General features: G+C 41.4%; 1 protein-coding gene across 5 annotated transcripts in view; it reads left to right on the top strand.

Moving 5' to 3' along the window:
* clip1a (CAP-GLY domain containing linker protein 1a) overlaps window positions 1-19,790 on the top strand; it is a 128,939-nt gene that overhangs the window by 38,616 nt on the left and 70,533 nt on the right. For all 5 annotated transcript variants that reach the window (XM_055655703.1, XM_055655704.1, XM_055655705.1 and 2 more), the window contains exons 3-5: window positions 177-736; window positions 16,782-16,906; window positions 18,597-18,813. In XM_055655703.1, coding sequence (XP_055511678.1) covers window positions 177-736; window positions 16,782-16,906; window positions 18,597-18,813 — 902 coding nt within the window. The remainder of the gene's footprint in view (window positions 1-176; window positions 737-16,781; window positions 16,907-18,596; window positions 18,814-19,790) is intronic.

The following is a 19,790-nucleotide window of genomic DNA, read 5'->3' on the forward strand; positions in this document are numbered from 1 at the left end:
TTACGGTGTAATAATCTTAAATAAAGGGAAAGATACATGATTCCATACAGAGGTTAGAACCGCGTTGTGACAATAAACCATTGCCAAGAAGATATGAGAGATTATCAAAGGAAAAGCAACTTTTCAAAGAAAATCACTTTTCAAATAATTACCATCTTTTTTTTTCTTGTACACAGCACCCATTGCTACCACAGACAAAACATCAACTGGAGAGAAATCTTCAAGTGCATCCACCACGGAGGATCAAGAAGAACACGTGGCTGACTTCAATATCGGAGAGCGCATCTGGGTAAATGGCAGTAAACCTGGGTACATCCAGTTCCTTGGTGAGAGTCAGTTTGCTCCAGGACAGTGGGCTGGAATTGTTTTGGATGAACCAATTGGTAAAAATGATGGTTCAGTTGCCAGTGTTCGATATTTCCAATGTGAACCATTGCATGGGATATTTACAAGACCTTCAAAGTTGTCTCGAAGCCCAGTGATAGATGGTGAAGCTGGTGATTCACAAACTCGTGCAGCGTCTGTTTCCAGAGCCACATCACCAACATCTACATCAACCAGTGTTGCAACTGCTCCATCTACACCAACTGCGCAAAAAGCTGCATCAGGTGGACCTCAGGAACCTGCAGCCATGTCCAACCTCTTAAAAACAGGAAGTGAATCTGTGTCAAACCTCTCAGAAGCTGGTTCAGTTAAGAAAGGGGAACGCGAGTTAAAGATTGGAGACCGGGTTCTGGTAAGTATTTGATATTTAATGTTATTTTATAATCTACTTGAGTAATTTATGTTACTCACACACAACACAATTTATTAGTATGAAATTCCAATATGCCCTCATGTTACAAAAAACATTCCTTAAGCTTGCTGAATCCCAGAGTATTGCCCTTTCCAGATCTCAGGCTTCATTTGGTGCTCACACTTCAGGCTGCAATCATTGAATTTAAATAACACTTGATGGGACAAATAGCAACAGAAGATGCTGGAAATATTCAGCAGATAAGGCAGTTAATATTTCAGATCAAAGACTCTTCATCTGACTCATTTTTCCACTGATGCTGACCTGAATGTTTCCAGTATTTTCTGTTTCATTTCTTATTTCCAGCTTGTGGTTTCCTTTTTGATTTTTCATTTGTGGGGACAAAGCAGGATACACACTTTCCATTGTTTTCTTTTTCAGAGTATATCAATGTATCGAACCAAAGTTAGCATCAGATCACTTTTAAACTTTACAAACTAGTCCATTGTCATGATAGAAAACAAACCAAATCTAGGCCATTTCATTGACCAGAACATATTGAAAAAGCTCACAATTGTCCTACACATCTAACGATCTACTTTTGAATCAAAGTCTCACTGTCTTTTTGTTCTTGAGTTCCCTCCAGAGCCTTTGTGTATCTTTGCATCTGTCTTGAATGTTAAAGGATGTTATGGATCTCCAGGCATGGAGTGTTAGTGGGTCTGAAGAAGGGTCTTGACCCAAAATGTTCTTCATTCCTTCTCTCCAGAGATGCTGCCTGTCCCGCCGAGTTAATACAGCTTTTTGTGTCTATCTTTTGTTATAATGATATGCTTGGTATAAAACTGAACAGACAAAATATCTCAGAGAGAAGAGTCACAACCCACAACCACAACCTTTCCATGTTCTCCAGAGATGCTGCCTGACACCGTTATTCCAGCAGTTTGTGTCTTTTTTTAAATCTCAAATTATAGTTTTGTTGTTTGAATGCCATGTAAAGATCATTCTAGAAAATGTAGCACTAAAATCTAACTAAATCCGGAACACGAATTAACGTTGTTTCCATTGCTACTGCCTGGCATACTGGGTGGTTGCAGTATTGAGTTCTACATATGGTTTTTCTTCTCTTTCGTTGTTTTATTTTCGCATTTAAAAAAACTTCTTCCAGCAGAAGCGTGGATTCCATCTAACATATATATAACATATATAACACACATTGCAGGGTACACTCTTGAATTTGGTAAAGACAGTTTGTTGAGGGACACCATTATAACAATTGGGATTACAGCTTGTCCATACCGACCAACATGTCCCAGCTACACTATTCCCATTTGGCCATATCCCAGCAAACCTGTCCTATCCATGTATAGAACTATGCCCTATAGACTGTCCTATCCTTGTGTAGAACTCCTTTTACGCAGCATTTGCTGTAAATTAAAAATGAACAGCAATCACCGGGGTTGGAGTAAACTTTAAAAAAACCATGATTAATCTGGAAAAGGTCTAACTCAAGGTTAAAAAGAATGCTTTAATAGAATGGATTAGATGGTTCCCCCTGTGTTGAAAACTTCTGTGATTGGTATTTAATCCTGTTTTTCCAAGTACTGATTGATTTGTTCCATTCATATTTCTGAAAAAGACAAGATAGGGCAATGGAATATTTACTATCCTTCATATAATTAGAATACTAGACTAAGTGGGACCCGTTGGGTCCCAGTCACACAGGAGGCCTGGTCCCCCCTCCAATGCAGCCCATTCCCCAATGTAATATTCCACCACTCACCTGTTCCCCCAACGCAACCCGTTTTCTCCCAAAGCAATATTCTACCACTCAGGGGAGGGGTGTGAGTGGGGGGAGGAGGGGTGTGTGGGGGAGGGGGGTGGGTGGGTGGGGGGGGGGGGGTGGGGGTGTGGGGGGGGGGGGGGGGGGGGGGGGGGTGGGGGAAGGGGGTGTGTGTGGGGAGAGAGGGGGGGTGTGGGGGGGGAGGGGAGCATATATATATATAGTGCTCTATCCAGGCAAATTGTTCCGTACATGAGGTATAGGAGAAGACGAAATAAACAGAGTTCGGAATATAGTGGATGAATGATGCAGCATAATGAGATATCTTCTCCATTCCTAGTAATTTACAAGTACGGTTTTATTGACCAAATAACTTTTAATCTCTTGTACTGCAGTTGGTAATCATCTACTAATAGAACTCGTGGATTACATTTACTTGGATTCAACTATTCATATTGGGTTCTTTGGCAATTACTTTGCTGAAGCTAATAGTGTCGATGAGTCAGCCTTCACAACCTTTAGTCATTCCCTTTTCATTTACATTGCCATCAGTATGAGAACTGAGATTTCTGTTTCAAATAAACATTGGAGCTGTTATATTAACAATATTGCAGTTACTTCATAGACGGTGGGTTGAAGTTAGCAAATGTGTTACCATTTTATGTTTGTAATTGCATGTTAAGATAAAGCGCCATGCTTTAGTTCGGAGATGCCCTGGGGTGTCCAGAGGCCATAAAATCCATAAATCCAAATATTTCTTCCAATCACTCATAACTCTTGATTTAACAATATTCACCCCACCCATACATATGTTTCCACACTTCCATAATATTTTAACACTAATTGCTTTTACCAATGAGAGGTTGTCAAGCTATTTCAAATGCTCTCTGTAAATAGCTGGACTATTTTGCATAGTCTGATAGAGTAATAGAGCATAAAGTATACATAAAACGCTGGTGTAACTCAGCGGGACAGGCAGCATCTCTGGAGAGAAGGAATAGGTAATGTTTCAAATTGAAACCCTTCTTCAGACTAATCTGTCTGATCTGTCAGTCTGAAGAAGGGTCTCGACCTAAAACGTCACCCATTCCTTCTCTCCAGAGATGCTGCCTGTCCTGCTGAGTTGCTCCAGCATTTTCTCTACCTTCAATTTAAACCAGCATCTGCAGTTCTATCCCATACAGAATAATAGAGCACATGTTTTCTCTAATCTTGCCAATTTGTAAAAGACAAGCTTTTATAAAATACCCTGAAATGAATCTAATCTGTATTGAGGCATGCTAAGAATTTTATCTTTTAATATATACTTGTATTTGTTCCTGGTTTCATACATTCTGCTCAACACGGATTGCAGTTAGAAGTTGGGTTGTTAACTGATTTTGTTTTCCTCCTTGGATAGGGAAATTGATAGTGCATTGTAACATCCTCAATGTTACCTAGGATGTGCTTAGCAAAGACCAGCAATTAACATTTCTTGCCTTTCTAATTTATTATTGCTGTTAGCAGCAAGCTGAGATTCTGAAAGCACATTCACAATTCCTTTTCATGATGTATCTGAAAAGACGTAAACTTATTATTTTTACTGATGGGTTTTGATATACTTCTTGCATCTGCCTGCAATTCTCTGCCATGAGTGGTGGGTCAAGGCTTGATGGTAATGACAGTTAAATTGGGTGGTGGTGAGTGTGATTATGCTAATATGTAATGGGAAATTTCAAACATTTTCAGGAAAGGAAACTTTGTGACATGTTGTCAAACACTGTACCATTTGAACTATTGTAATTGTGTGTCTTTAAAGAACCGATGCTTTAAGTCATCCATAATTTAATCATTGTGTATTTCCCAATCTGTTTATATACTGTGCATGCATAATGATTTCATAGAAACATAGAAACATAGAAAATAGGTGCAGGAGTAGGCCATTCGGCCCTTCGAGCCTGCACCGCCATTCAATATGATCATGGCTGATCATCCAACTCAGTATACTGTACCTGCCTTCTTTCCATACCCCCTAATCACTTTAGCCACAAGGGCCACATCTAACTCCCTCTTAAATATAGCCAATGAACTGGCCTCAACTACCTTCTGTGGCAGAGAGTTCCAGAGATTCACCACTCTCTGTGTGAAAAATGTTTTTCTCATCTCGGTCCTAAAGGATTTCCCCTCTATCCTCAAACTGTGACCCCTTGCCCTGGACTTCCCCAACATCGGGAACAATCTTCCTGCATCTAGCTTGTCCAACCCCTTAAGAATTTTGTAAGTTTCTATAAGATCCCCCCTCAATCTCCTAAATTCTAGCGAGTACAAGCCGAGTCTATCCAGTCTTTCTTCATATGAAAGTCCTGACATCCCAGGAATCAGTCTGGTGAACCTTCTCTGTACTCCCTCTATGGCAAGTATTTCAAAGTTGCTTCTCAGCAAATAGCAAATATTTATGATGACATTCAGCAATGCCTTCAGCCATTCCTTAGGCGTTGAAGAAAAAAATATTTGGAGGTCAAGACCTTAAACCTGGCACAAAGTTTATGGTCAACTGGGAAGCAATAACACCCACATACCTGTGCACATTAGAGACCTAAACTATCTAGTACAGGTGCCTGAAGTACGATTTGTGCAGTCTCTGCAAAATCTCCCAAATCCACCAGCAAGATAACTGAACCAATGTCAGATCTCCCAGGCCAACATCTCAGTCAACACGGCACCAAAACAGACACTTAATTCCGCCTTCTGAAAAGCGAATATCAGGAGGACAGAAAAAAGAATAACGTTCCCACCATCTCGTCTGAATACATGGCCCATGCTCACTCAAACAGGAGATGGAGCATCTGGAATGTTAACCTCTAATTGCACTGTAAGGAGTATGAAGAAACCTATCTAAGATGGTGGAAGGAGCACACAATTTCCCAAACTACCCACATGCCTTTCCCATCCTGGCCCGCCTGCAGATCAGAATTGGTATCAAAGCAAGTCATCCTCAACCCTGAGGCGAGGAAGAGAAGGACCTCGTATTCAGACTTGTTTGTGACAAACAGAAAAGTGGCATATTAACGATGGACACAAGCATATTAACTGCAGGTAAATGTGAGATTTTGCACTGGATGTAAAAGGCGGATAAGACTGAGTTTCCAACTGGTATAATGCCAAAAACAATAAAGGTGCAGAGCATTGATGTCTGCATATACATGTCACTGAAATGTAGAGGCCATGACTAAAAATAATAATAAAAAACTGTATAAATTGGATGTTGCCATTGTAACTAAACAGTTAAAATGATAAAGGGAAGAGATTTTGCTAGACCTGCAAAATCCTGGTGAGACCACATCTTTGGCTTTGGCTACTGTAACTTAGAAAATAATATTTTGGAAGCAATGCAAGTTTACCCGAATGTTACCAGTGCTTCAAGTATTGAAGAATGCATTGAGATTACATTAACTTTGTTTTCACTGAAATGTTGAAAGTTATGGCATTAGTTGAATGTGATATTTAGTAGTTTGAATGGAAATGAGTAGAGAATCTTTTCTACTGATTGGAAAAAATATAAAGTCAGAGGCTCGCTTTTCAATTATGAAGTTTGGAATACTTCATACAAAAGGTTGTAGAAAGAAGACTTGACAACAAAACAATCGCTTAAATTCCAAAACTATGAAAAGATTTATGGAGCCAAAGAGTTCAAATTAAGTTAGAATACTGACCAGGCAGGGTGCTGTTTAATGGTACAATAGTGTATGGAGAGTTAAATGGCTTGCACCTTTCCTTGTGTTCCCATTCCACATCTTTATTATAATTTGCTTCTGATCCCTAATTTTATAATGTGTTGTTCAGACACTCAGAATATAGAATTGTTCTGTATAATTCTGCACATGACCAGGCCCTGATGTAAACAGTTTAGGGAAGTGTATAAAGATACATTTGTGATCCAATGTTTTTAGAAGTGAGTCAATCCTGAGAGGTTGGCAATAAACCAGTAGAAGTCAGCTGAGTATGTGTTAATATTCCAAAATTAGCTGGAATGAGTTGTGGCATCCTCGCCCTTCAATTTCAAGGCCTTTTACACTTCAGATTGTTGGAAATACATGATGATAAAGGTGCAGGAAGGTCTGGGATTTTGCTGAATGACCAAATCAACAGTTTAGCTTCATTTAAGAGAGAGAAACCGGGTGAATTATATTAAAATTGGGTTGGGGGGGGGGGGGGGGGGGGAGGGGAGGGGGGGGGGGGGGGGGGGGAAAAGATTGAATTAAGAGGTGAAAAAGAAATGTAAAAATAACCTTGAGAAAAACTTAATTTTCTACTTTTAAAGAATATCAGGACCATTTACTGCACTGAGTTCAGTTTTTCCATTCTTAGTCAGAGACATTGAGTGGCATTGTAGGAGATTCAATCTCAGTTTGAAAGGGTCCTAGAATGTCTGAAAAAATAATGTTTAATGTTGCTGACAAATTTATCATTAATTTGTCATCCTTTAGTTGCCCTTGAAAAAGTGGTGGTGGTGAACTGCTGCTTGAATTACTGCGGTATAAAGAGTATATATGAGTATTTTCTCAGCATATCTATTGAAGATGAAGGGTAGGATTATTGTGTAACTTGGGGAGTGATGGCAGGGAGGGGCGATGACTTGTATGTATTGAGTTCCTATGTGCTTGCACTTGTCCTAATAGGTAAGGAAGAGAATGCATGCACTGGTGTCCCATTCCTACCTGGAAGAATATGCTTGTAATACCGCAGTGGTTAGAAAATCCATCTAGCCAGTCTTCCAATGCCAGGTAAAATGGCCTGCTCGACCATGAAAAAGCGTGCCTGCAACTATGCAGCAGCCAACATATCCATCCCCATGCAGACCTCCAAACTGCCAGCAGAATGGCTCAAAGCACTAATCAGCAGTGTACAGCTATATGGCCAGGCTCCAAATCACTTGATTAACACTGACTGTATTTTGTAGATGGTACAAAGGTTATGAGTGCCAGTGGTGTGGAATGAATGTGTTTGGATTGAAGATGGGGGGGTGGATGCAAGGGGGGGGGGGGGTGTAGGGCGTGTGTGGGTGTGTGGGGGAGGGGTGTGTGTGGGTGTGGGGGGGGGAGGGAGGTGTGTGGTGTGGGGGGGGATGTGGGGGGGGGGGAGGGGTGTGTGGGGGGGGGGGGGTGTGTGTGTGGGGGGGGGGGGGGGGGGGGGGGGGGGGTGGGGGGGGGGTGTGGGGGGTGGTGTGTGTGGGGGGGGGGGAGGGGGGGGGAGAGAGAGCTGTGGGGGAGAGGGGTGTGGGGGGGGGGGGGGGGGGAGAGCTCGGAGAAAAGACGGGGGAAGAGCCATGGGGGGAGAAGAGGGTATCACGGAGGAGGGGGACAGGAGCCAGCGAGGGGGACCAGAGGAAAAGGGGCTGGAGCTGGCGGTGCGATGGGGACTCACAGCGGGCACTGGTCGCTGGTCGTTCTCCTCTGCCTGGATCAGAGTCTCTGCTTTACGTTTGGCGAGATCTCAGACTACGCTTCGCGCCGGGCTGGGCCGCTTCCGGCCCCTCCAAAAATTGTGTCCGTTTGGAGACCTCTGCCGGCCATCCAGAGCGTCCCTCAGCTCCAGAAAAGACGCGATGGCGCAGGAAGGGGCGGACCGTCCTGCGGAGGAGAAGAGACTAATCCGATTAATGACTGGCAGGAAAAGAGATTGATCTGCGCACACGCGGTTTTTAAGATTTTTAAACCTCACTAACTTTTACATTATGCCACCGATCGGAACGAAACTTAGTGCACTCGCAGCACAGGAGAATGGCGAGTGAGCTGGCGAAAAATCGTAGCACTATCGCGTACCGTTTTTGCTCGAATAGAAAAACCGCGCCAACCGGAAGATAACAAGATCAGAGTTTTAGTGATGGATGGATGGATGGTCGGTCCATCCCTTGCTTTTTCTCTTACCTTGTCAGCAGATTTCAGCTTCATGGGAATACATAGCTAGCCTCTCTCATACGCCTGCAAAGTTATTTACGATACAAAGCTATACACTGCACAAGGCATCAATTTAGTCTAAATCACCTTTTCGTAAATTTGGTCTCATCTCATGACTTTATCATGTTTTAAAGCAGCCTGCCTAAGGCCTCACGATTTAATGTTTTTCTCAACAAGGATGCTGTTAGCTGACAATTGAATTTCAGCCTCAGACATGTTTAACCCTTGCATTACAAATATCTATAAATTATCATCTTCCATGTTGAAAATTATATCTTCCTTGCAATTGTATGGCACCAATCCCAGCTTGAATATTGTCCTGGCCTTGTCTATTGCAGGCATGGATGTTTCAGTATTAGTGGATTGTAATTAAAATAGTTTCTATTTTTTCACCTTAAAATGGATTTGTGGAGTGCAAGCTATAAATGAGACAATTGAAAATGTTTGGACAAGCATTTTATCCATGGGTATCCCTACGCTGATGTCCTGGAGCTGAGATGGTTGACATTCAGTTTTAGCAACCATCTTACTTCTAGGCTTGGTGCAAATCCATCAGTTGGAGAATTTCCTCTTGATCTGTATTGAATTCAGTTTTGCTCAACATTCAAGTGCAGCTTTTATGTCAAGGGCTGTCATTCTCGCCACATCTTTGGACTTCAGCTATTTTGGTCTATGTTTTGGACCAAAGGTCTGGAGCTGGGTGTTCATCATGAAAGCTTATGCTGGACTTCATTGACCTGGTAGAAATGCTCCTTGAGAACAAAATTGTTTTGTTTTTTTTTCATTACAAGCAATCATTAATAGTTGCTCACTATCTGCTGCAGATCTAGTTTGGCAGCTATGTTTTCAAGCCTTGGCTAGCTTTTTTAGTAATGGTACTATGAAACCACTTTTAGTGAATGATATTGAATGATCTGTCCAACTGCCCAAATTCTAATTCAAATTTTGTATAAATTGGTCTGGTAATCCAAAACATCTATGCAGGTTACTTTCAAGTTTTAAGAACATGTCAATTGACGTAAAAGGGCCAAGTGAACCAAAATGTCACACAAATTACCAAATGGCATCATAAAGTAATATAATAAAACATTCATGTGATTAATCTTATTCATTGCTATTTTCCTACCTACAGAACTATAATGCATGTCTGCTAAAGATATGAACATTCTAGCTTTTTAAAATTCACAAAGTTTGTAAGATAAAACTTGAGTTATGAAAAAATGCTTTCGTGTGAGGTCACGCACGTGACCAGTCATATTTAACCTCTGACCCTAAACACATTGTCATCATAACATAAATATTTCACTTGATAAACTTTGAAAAAAATATGAATCGTATATACGCAGTCCAAACCAATATACCTGTAATGCTGTTCAAGAAGAAACTGCGGATGCTGGAAGATCGAAGGTACACAAAATTGCTGGAGAAACTCAGCGGGTGCAGCAGCATCTATGGAGCTAAGAAAATAGGCAACGTTTCGGGCCGAAACCCTTCTTCAGACTGATGGGGGGTGGGAGGGGAGAAGGAAGGAAAAGGGGAGGAGGAGGAGCCTGAGGGCGGGGGGATGGGAGGAGACAGCTCGAGGGTTAAGGAAGGGGAGGAGACAGCAAGGGCTAGCAAAATTGGGAGAATTCAACATTCATGCCATCAGGATGCAAGCTGCCCAGGCGGAATATGAGGTGCTGTTCCTCCAATTTCCGGTGTTGTTCACTCTGGCAATGGAGGAGACCCAGGACAGAGAGGTCCGATTGGGAATGGGAGGGGGAGTTGAAGTGCTGAGCCACCGGGAGTTCAGGTAGGTTATTGCGGACTGAGCGGAGGTGATCGGCGAAACGATCGCCCAACCGCCGCTTAGTCTCCCCGATGTAAATCAGCTGACATCTAGAGCAGCGGATGCAGTAGATGAGGTTGGAGGAGATACTGGTGAACCTTTGTCACACCTGGAGCGACTGCTTGGGACCTTGAATGGAGTCGAGGGGGGAGGTGAAGGGACAGGTGTTGCATTTCTTGCGGTTGCAACGGAAAGTGCCCGGGGAGAGGGTGGTACGGGAGGGAAGGGAAGAAGTGACAAGGGAGTTGCGGAGGGAGCGGTCTTTGCGGAAGGCAGACATGGGGGGGAGATGCTTTCAGAATTAGAAGAGATGTATTCCACAATTTTCCACATTTTTGGTCACACATGTGACTAAGAATGGGCCACAAGGTCTTGTTATTAATGTAATTTAGATGTTCTTCAGTTTTCAAAGCTCTAATTGTATATGTTTTCAATGTAACTGATATATTTGGTTTGAGTGTCATCCACAAGTTGCAAAGTGTGTGACATCAGGTAAAGGCAGGGGTGGGAGATTGCAACCTTCACGTGGTCCGCCCTGTTTGGACGAATGCAATCAACCTGGCGTGCACAATCAAGTAAGATCAAGTAGAACAAGTTGTCTTATAACTTTAGGCTGTGCACGCCATATGCAAGAAGAAGAAGAAGAAGAAGAAGGTAAAGGCAAAGTTGTATTCAATTGAAGTCAAATTTGTCCTGTTTATAATGGTTTTATTTAGCTACACATGCAACTGTCCAGACCATCTGGCATCAGGGATTAGTTCCAGGAGTGAGAAACCACAGTTACAAAGATTCGGTAGCAAAGCTGGAACAGTTTTCTTCAGAGAAAAGGTTGAGGGGAAATTTGATAGGTGTGTAAAACGACCAGGAGTCTGGTCAGAGTGTACAGTGGGACGGTTTTCTTTTGAGGACGCCTTGAAACTAAATGTTACTATAAGAAAATGGGGAGGAGAATTATAAATGACATATGGAAAGACTGTTACACCATATGTGCGTGGAATCTGGAATGCATTGCCAGATGCTGTGGTGGAAGCAGGTTCCTATGTGGCCTTTGAAGCAATTCCATAAATACGTGGCAAAGAAAAACAATTGCAAGACTGTGGAAAATGAACTGATGTGCTAGCTATGATCTACTCTGGCACAGATACAATCAGCACTATGGCCTCCTGTGCTATAACAATTCTATCAAAGTCCAAGAAGTTTAGTCCTGTTCTTCAAAATTTATTGTATTGACAATACATCGTGTAATTGGATCATGTTTTGGTCACTAACTTCTCGCAGTATTACTGAATATTAAGTAAATATGAGAGATGATTTTTGTTGAGTCATTTTATAGATGATATGCAGTCCATGGAGAAACCTTGATTTAGAACTTGCTTTTATAGAAAAAAGACACACTTTGCTGGAGAAACTTAATAGGTCAGTCAGCTTCTCTGGGGAATATGAATAGGTGACGTTTTGAGTCCTGAAGAAGTATCTTTGTTCTTCAGAGATGCTGCCTGATCTGCTGTTATTCTAGCATTTTATCTTCTTTGTAAATCAGCATCTGCAGTTCCTTGTTTCTACATTTTAGTATCTCTGCTATTGTTGGGAAGATGGCTCAGGATTTATAAATGGTAAATGGTGTCTTATTTCTTAAGTCAGGAGGCATTTTGTAGCATGAACAAGATCTTGCATGTGATGTTGTTCTCATGCACCTTGTGGAAGTTCCGAGTTTGTGAGGTGTTCTCAAAGAAGCCTAGGGGAGTGTGCCCTGTAATGTTTTTCTTTGTTCTAACATTCTGCAAGTGTGAACTGTGAGGAGGATGCTATGAGGATGCAGGGTGACTTGGACAGGTTGGGTGAGTGGGCAGATGCATGGCAGATGCAGTTTAATGTGGATAAATGTGAGATCCACTTTGCTGGCAAAAATAGGAAGGCAGATTATTATCTAAATGGTGTCAAGTTGGGAAAAGGGGAAGTACAACGGGATCTGGGGGGTCCTTGTTCATCAGTCACTGAAAGTAAACATGCAGGCAGTGAAGAAAGCGAATGGCATGTTGACCTTCATGACATGAGGAGTTGAGTATAGGAGCAAAGAGGTCCTCCTGCAGTTGTACAGGGCCCTAGTGAGACCACACCTGCAGTATTGTGTGCAGTTTTGGTCTCCAAACTTGAGGAAGGACATTCTTGCTATTGAGGGAGTGCAGCGTAGGTTCACAAAATTAATTTCTGGGGTGGCAGGACTGTCATAAGTTGATAGATTGGAGCGGCTGGGCTTGTATACTCTGGAGTTTAGAAGGATGAGAGGGAATCTTATTGAAACATATAAGATTATTAAGGGTTTGGACACGCTAGAGGCAAGAAACATGTTCCCAATGTTGGGGGAGTATAGAACCAGGGGCCATAGTTTAAGAATAAGGGGTAACCCAGCGGGTGTAGCAGCATCTATGGTCTGAAGCCTGAAGAAGGGTTTCGGCCCGAAACGTTGCCTATTTCCTTCGCTCCATAGATGCTGCCGCACCTGCGGAGTTTCTCCAGCACTTTTGTCTACCTTCAGTGTTCATACCGATGAGTTGTAAGCTACCTAAGTGGAATGAGGTGCTGTTCCTCCAGTTTGCCTGACGGCTCATTTGGGCAATGGAGGAGGCCCAGAACAGAAAAGGCAATATAAGAATGGGAAGGGGAGTTCTACGCTTGGCCTTGCCGATGTACAGGAGCTCATATCAGGAACACCAGTTGCAGTAGATGAGGTTAAAGGAGGTGCATGTGAAGCTCTGTCTCACCTGGATGAACTGCTGGGAGTCCGTGGATGGGGACAAGGGAGTAAGAGGTACAGGGTCCTGGAGATTCAATTTCTTAAGAAAAGGATAATTTTTTTAAATAGCCTAAGTATCCACATAACAAACTAATCCCATTCACACAAGAATTCACAATATAACATGATTTTTAAATCTCACTGTCATTAATTTATATCCCAGATGGAAGGAATTTAATGTTTAATTCCCATAAATTAATCAAGAAACATCCACCCAAAATATAATCAAATTATTGTTTTTTGCACAATACATGTGACTCAAACTGTTGTGAATATTTAGTTTAAAAATAATGATCATGGAAAGAGAGAATAAGACAAAATATAAACAATAGGCTTATCTCCAAAAAAAGGGCATTTTAATCATCTTGTTTCTGGAACACGATTGATTGGAACGTTGCATTTGCGGTGAATTTGAACCCCATATCGGCAGGAAAAACACTGCCGGTTCGTAAGGGGCCCAAATCGCATTTTTGCTTATAGAGGATTGATTTAAAGCAATCCCAAGAAGCAACTTAGTATGTAAAATAAACGGCTTACACTGTGTTTTGTTCCCGTACATGAAATCCGTCACGTTGTAGGCGTTGACGACGATAAAAGTCGCTTTTTATTTTAATATAATTATGAAATTGTCTTGCGAATAAAACATTTTTTAATGGAATGGAAGTCGGAATGATTTTTCTGCTACAGCTAGCAGCCCAAGGAAATCAGCCTCTGACAGGCAGTAAAAACTGGATTTTAATCCGGGCCCCCCCCCCCCCCCCCCCCCCCCCCCCCCCCTCAAAGGTGCCAATGTCGCGTACACGGCCAGTGGCAGAACTGCAGCGCCACTGAAGGTAAGTTTTGTAACATCGCTATGTAGAATAGATCATTGTTAGCTAGGAGAAGGTAACAACAATGAGATTTTGGATGGAGAGAGAGGGAAGGCAAAGATTCCTTGGAGTTAGAAAGGTCACAATTCATACCGCTGAGGTATAAGCTGCCCAAGTGAAATATGAGGTGTTGTTCCTCCAATTTATGCTGGGCCTCGCTGACAATGGAGAAGGCCCAGGACCGAAAGGTGAGTGTGGGAATGGGAGGGAGAGTTAAAGTGTATAGCAACCGAGGGATCAGGAAGGTTTAGGCAGACTGAGTGGAGGTGTTCAGCGAAATGATTGCTGAGCCTGCGCTTGGTCTCGCCGATATATAGAAGTCCACACCTGGAACAGCGGATACAGTAGATGAGGTTGGTGGAGGTACGTGAACCTCTGCCTCACCTGGAAAGACTGTCGGGGTCCTTGGATGGAGTTGAGGTGGGAGGCATAAGGACAAGTGTTGCACCTCCTGCGGTTGCGGGTGAAATTAACTGGGGAGGGAGTGGTTTGGGTGGGAAGGAACGAGTTAACCAGGGAGTTGCGGAGGGAATGGTCTCTGCTGCAAGGGCTAGAGATGGGAAGATTTGGCTAGTGATGGGACCCCGTTAGAGGTGGCGCAAATGCCGGAGGATTATGTGACGGCTGATGGGGTGAAAGGTGAGGACTAGGAGGACTCTGTCCCTGTTGTGACTGGGGGTAGGGGGAGCAAGAATGGAGCTGCGGGATATCAAGGAGACCCTAATGAGGGCCTCATCTATGATGGAAGAGGGGAACCCCGACCCCTAAAGAATGAGGATATCTCTCTATGATGGAAGAGGGGAACCCACGTTCCCTGAAGAATTAGGACATCTCTCTCTGATGGAAGACGGGAACCAATAGTAATCCTTGGGTTTAAAGGAGTGCTTGCAGGAAATTACTCATATGCCACTGCACCTTCAGGATTAGCTGTGGAAATCTGTAATTTGGTGGCTGTGTTACATGGGTAATTGTGCAACTGCACTTTATCGGTATGCTCTGTGTAAGAGTTTGGAGATAAACCATGCAGTTGCTAAATACAAATCTTCAGACACGGAATTGCCAGCTGCCAGTTGTCTCAGTAATCTTGAGCAGGCCTTACCTGATGACAGGTATCCATTTAAGGCCCTGCTGCAGAACATTGAATTTCGGCGAGTTCAACCTCCCAGATAAGAATCTGGGGTGTGGATGACTGACACAGACTTCCATGGCAAGCTGCACTCAGCACATTCCATGCTGATGTGTCATTTAATCCTATTGAGGAGGCGTATTTAAAACAAAAGTGGAACATGATGGAATTTGGCAATAGTGCGAAGATGATCCTATGCTTGAAGAAATAATAAATTCTGATTAATTGTTTGGTTTACTGTATTGGATCGCACTGGCAAGTAGGAGACTTGGACTTTCTCACAATAGAGATGATATGATAGTCTGGCAATATTGAAGGTGCTATGACATGTTCTAGAACATTTGCAGGACTGTTCCGAAGGTGGGACAGTAATGAAGAGGCAAGGTGTACAGATCTAGCAATGTTACAAAGAGTAAACTGGGTTATTGTTATTGAAGGTAGACACAAAAAGCTGGAGTAACTCAGTGGGACAGGCAGCATCTCTGGAGAGAAGGAAAGGGTGACGTTTCGGGTCGAGACCCTTTTTCAGACTGGTCAGATTCAATTGTTATTGAATACTGGTGGAGCAGTGTGTCCCAAAGTCATCATATGTATATTGCTGAGCTCATTTCAAGTACCATTTAATTATTTTTAGTCCCAGATGTTTTTACTGCTCACCCTGTCTGTAACAAGATGAATATGTATTAAGATATTCTGCCCCTTTAAAACCACAACATTTAATAAATAGCTTGAAGTCGCTTCGAAACCTGTTGTTGGACAAGTACATTTTACTTGCTGGTTTCCAACTGCAGCTCAGAAATTTGGATGTAAAGATTGTCTTGCATCTGTGCCAAAACACGGTACTTATGCATGCCAGATATGACATAATTGCGTACTAAAATAGGCAGAACAATCTTGCAATTAATAGCATAGAAACAGGTTATTTCACCCAACTGTCTATGTCAGGTATACATTCTACATGAGCTAAAAATTAAGCAGCCATGTTTTCTTTGAGCATAGCTAAAAAAACAGATCTATGGTGAATGTTCACAGAAGGACAGGTGTGTTTTCTCGTCTTCTCTGAAGTTGCAGCTGATACTAGTTTACTTTTTAGGGTTTCAAAAAATACACATTCCTATACATTTATATTTATAAATTCATTCTTGAATATAATGTTATTACATTTTAAATGTAATCATACTCTATCACGAATGGTCTTTTTTATCAAGGAAATTACAACCATCACAAAGGATGCATTGCCTCTTAAGTCGGTGCAACACTAATTGTTCAAGATTGCACAAAAATGATTAGAATTTAATTATGTTAAGACCATATTTATATTCAAGAACAGAACATCAGAATGATTTATGTAAGGTGTAATGATCATAAGTTGATGAGCAAGTCATAACAAAACTATTCCGTCTAGTGGCATTGTGATATTTATTGTGCAAATTGTGGCATGGGTTAAAATTGGATCTAAACTTTTAGTGACGAAGGCTAGGTCAGTATAAAATTTCAAATCCAGCATTCTTTTTATTGTTTGCATTGTACCTTGAGTACAAAACCAAAGTATGTCAATTGAATTAGGATGCAGATTGCTAGCACCCGGGCTTAAACGCTGGAATAATTTTTGTTAGTTATTGCAAATAGAAAAATGTGCAGATATGTAGATTTGACCAGTTATCTTCCCATAGAAAGTACTAATTTGTACTTTGGTATTTCTGTAGGTTGGTGGTACGAAAGCCGGAGTAGTGCGCTTCTTGGGAGAGACGGACTTTGCTAAGGGGGAATGGTGCGGAGTCGAGCTGGATGAACCTCTTGGAAAGAATGATGGAGCTGTGGCTGGAACCAGGTTTGCTTGCTTGTAAAAGTTCACAACCAAGACTTCTGAAAACATAATGTGAAGCATCATACAATTTTCATAATGAAGATTGATTTTTGTCTTAAATTCAGATATATAACTAAATGTTTTCTAAGTATATATTGAATGAATAATTCATAACACTGATGGTATGTTGCATATGATTCTTTGATCAGCCTGAAGACCTTCACCTTCAATCATATAACAAATATACGTTGGATAAGTAAAAAATAATAATGATAATGTAAGCAATTGACTAGCAAAGAAAATGACCGTTGATCATAAAATAACAGTAAATAAATGAGCCACTAAAGGGATTTAATTCCTCATGCAGATTGAATGAAATCCTTACATGAGTGTTAAGACAAAGTTGTTCCTATTGCCAAAGGCAGTGGATTTTCTGCCAATATGTGAAAGGGATATTTTTCGTAAAGTTTTTTGACATGCTTTTAGTTTACTTTCTATTTTAATTAGTCTCACACGAGTATAATACATTTTCCAGTGAACCTGATGAGTTTCACGGGAGTGCGTTAGAAGGAACTGCGGAAACTGGTTTACACCAAAGATAGACACAAAATGCTGGAGTAACTCAGCTGGACAGGCATCACCTCTGGAGAGAAGGAATGGGTGACGCTTCTGGTTGAGACCCTTCTTCAGACCAAGAGTCAGGGGAGAGGGAAACAAGATATGGAAGGGTACAAAGAACATGTACAGTTAAAAAAACAGATCAAAGGAGAGGTCAGGAACCAGGGCCCTGGTTAGTTTCAAGGGAACGTAGGCAATGTCACCCGCTGTGCTAGATGCTGAAATGTCAAGATTTTTAAATATTTGGAAAGCAGATTAACAAGAATTTTACAGTATTTGGGTTCTTGATATTAATTGTAAACACTTCTGGTGAGTCAATCAAATAGATCCAAAGCATCATGTGTTCAGGAGCTGAGCAGGCCATGACTGTAATGAGAACAAATTAATTGAGACGGTTTAATGATCTTTCTATAGCAGGATTGCCAACGCAACACAATACTCCGAATGCATCCTCACCAATGTCTGGTACAGTTGTAACGTATTGTCCCAACTTCTATACTCGGTACCCTGACTGATGAAGGCTAATGTACCAAAAGCCTTCTTTACCATCGTATCTACCTGTGACACCACTTTCAGGGAATCTTTACCTGTACTCCTCGATCCCTCTGCTCCACAACAATCCCCAGAGATCTACCATTCATTGTGAAGGTACTGCCCTGGTTTGACTTCCCAAACAGAAACACCTCGCACTTATCTGCATTAATCATTCCCCAGCCCACTAGCCCAGCTCATCAAGATTAGCTGTAATTTGTGATGGCCATTTTCACTTTCCATGAATCTATCTACTTCAGTGTCATCAACAAACTTGGTAATCATGTAACATATTCTCAGCTTCCATGTAATCTTCCAGAACAGCCGACCAGGTCCTGAAGGTACAAAAATAAGTAAGCACGTAAGATATTACAGCAATAAGCATTTGTGTATCTTGTGACAGTAAAGTTGTTATGAGCTGTTATGGCACTAGATGGTGTGAACGGTTTTATTGATGATGCTCAATTTCATTAATCCATATTTTTGCTAACATTGGGTAAGTTTTAAAGTATACTAATTAAGAAAAAAAACTGAGAGTATTTTTTTATTTTTTTTTATGGTTTAGATATTTTCAGTGCCAGACCAAGTATGGTCTGTTTGCACCAGTTCATAAGGTTACCAGAATTGGATTTCCCTCGACGACACCAGCTAAAGCCAAGACATCTGTACGAAAAGTAGTCACCACCCCATCAAATCTCAAACGAAGTCCTAGTGCATCATCCATCAGCTCTTTAAGCTCTGTAGCATCTTCCATCAGTGGGAGACCGAGTCGATCAGGATTGGTAAGAAATTGAACTGATGCCAAGTGTTATTTAATCTATCCTTCACTTTTTGCGAGGTGTCTATTGTTAAATTTCCAGTTAAATGTGCAAATTTTAAATCCTTATCTTTAAATCCTCCCTAAAAACGCACTTTTATTCACTGGCTTTCGACACTGGCTGAGACATTGTTCCTGTTTTAGTGCTTTTAATGTCTTTTAATTTTTTACTGTTTTTATAGTCCTGTCGTCTTAATGGTTTTAGTAGTTTGTGATAACTTTTTGTTGATTTCCCATGTACAGCACTTTGTGGTAACTGATGTTGCCTAAAAGTGCTTTATAAATAAAGTTATTATTATTATTATTATAAATTACTAATTAATCATTCCTTTTGAAGAGGGAATATTGGCAAAACATTGGAGAGAAGAAAACAAAGTCTTGGGGTAGATGACCAAGAAAGAAGAGGGTGAAGAGTAAAATGTAGGGTATGAAGGCAGGAATGGGGAAAGATGATGGGAGATTTGGTGAAATGGCTAAAGATAGCGAGAAGTAGTAAGGTGGGAGTTAAATGGAAGGAAAAAAATAAATGAAGGAACAAAATATGAAAATAAATACCAATAAAAATAAATTGGAAGGCAGTAAGGAGGGGAGTTTGCAACAGTATGGTTGGGGAACTCAACCAATTTCATTCAAAAATGCTGGGTTGCAATTTTATATTTGATTAGACATTGGCGAGACAATCATGAATCTACAGAAGGAGGGAATCAAAACGTTAGTTAAACATATAAAGGTTACAGGCACATCAGTCTCCCTTTTCCGTAACAGATTGGTAGGATTTTTCCAGCCAATCAATGTTATATGACATTAAATGACAACCACAGAGGCTTGCATTATCCTTTTACCATAGCTTTAATGCACAAGGGGAAAAGAAGGAATTTTTCCAGTCAACAAGGAACCTGTAGTAATAGACAAGCGAAACAATTATTCTAATAACTGGTGTGT

The sequence above is a fragment of the Leucoraja erinacea genome, chromosome 25 (assembly GCF_028641065.1).
Source record: "Leucoraja erinacea ecotype New England chromosome 25, Leri_hhj_1, whole genome shotgun sequence".
Classification (NCBI taxonomy): Eukaryota; Metazoa; Chordata; class Chondrichthyes; order Rajiformes; family Rajidae; genus Leucoraja; species Leucoraja erinaceus.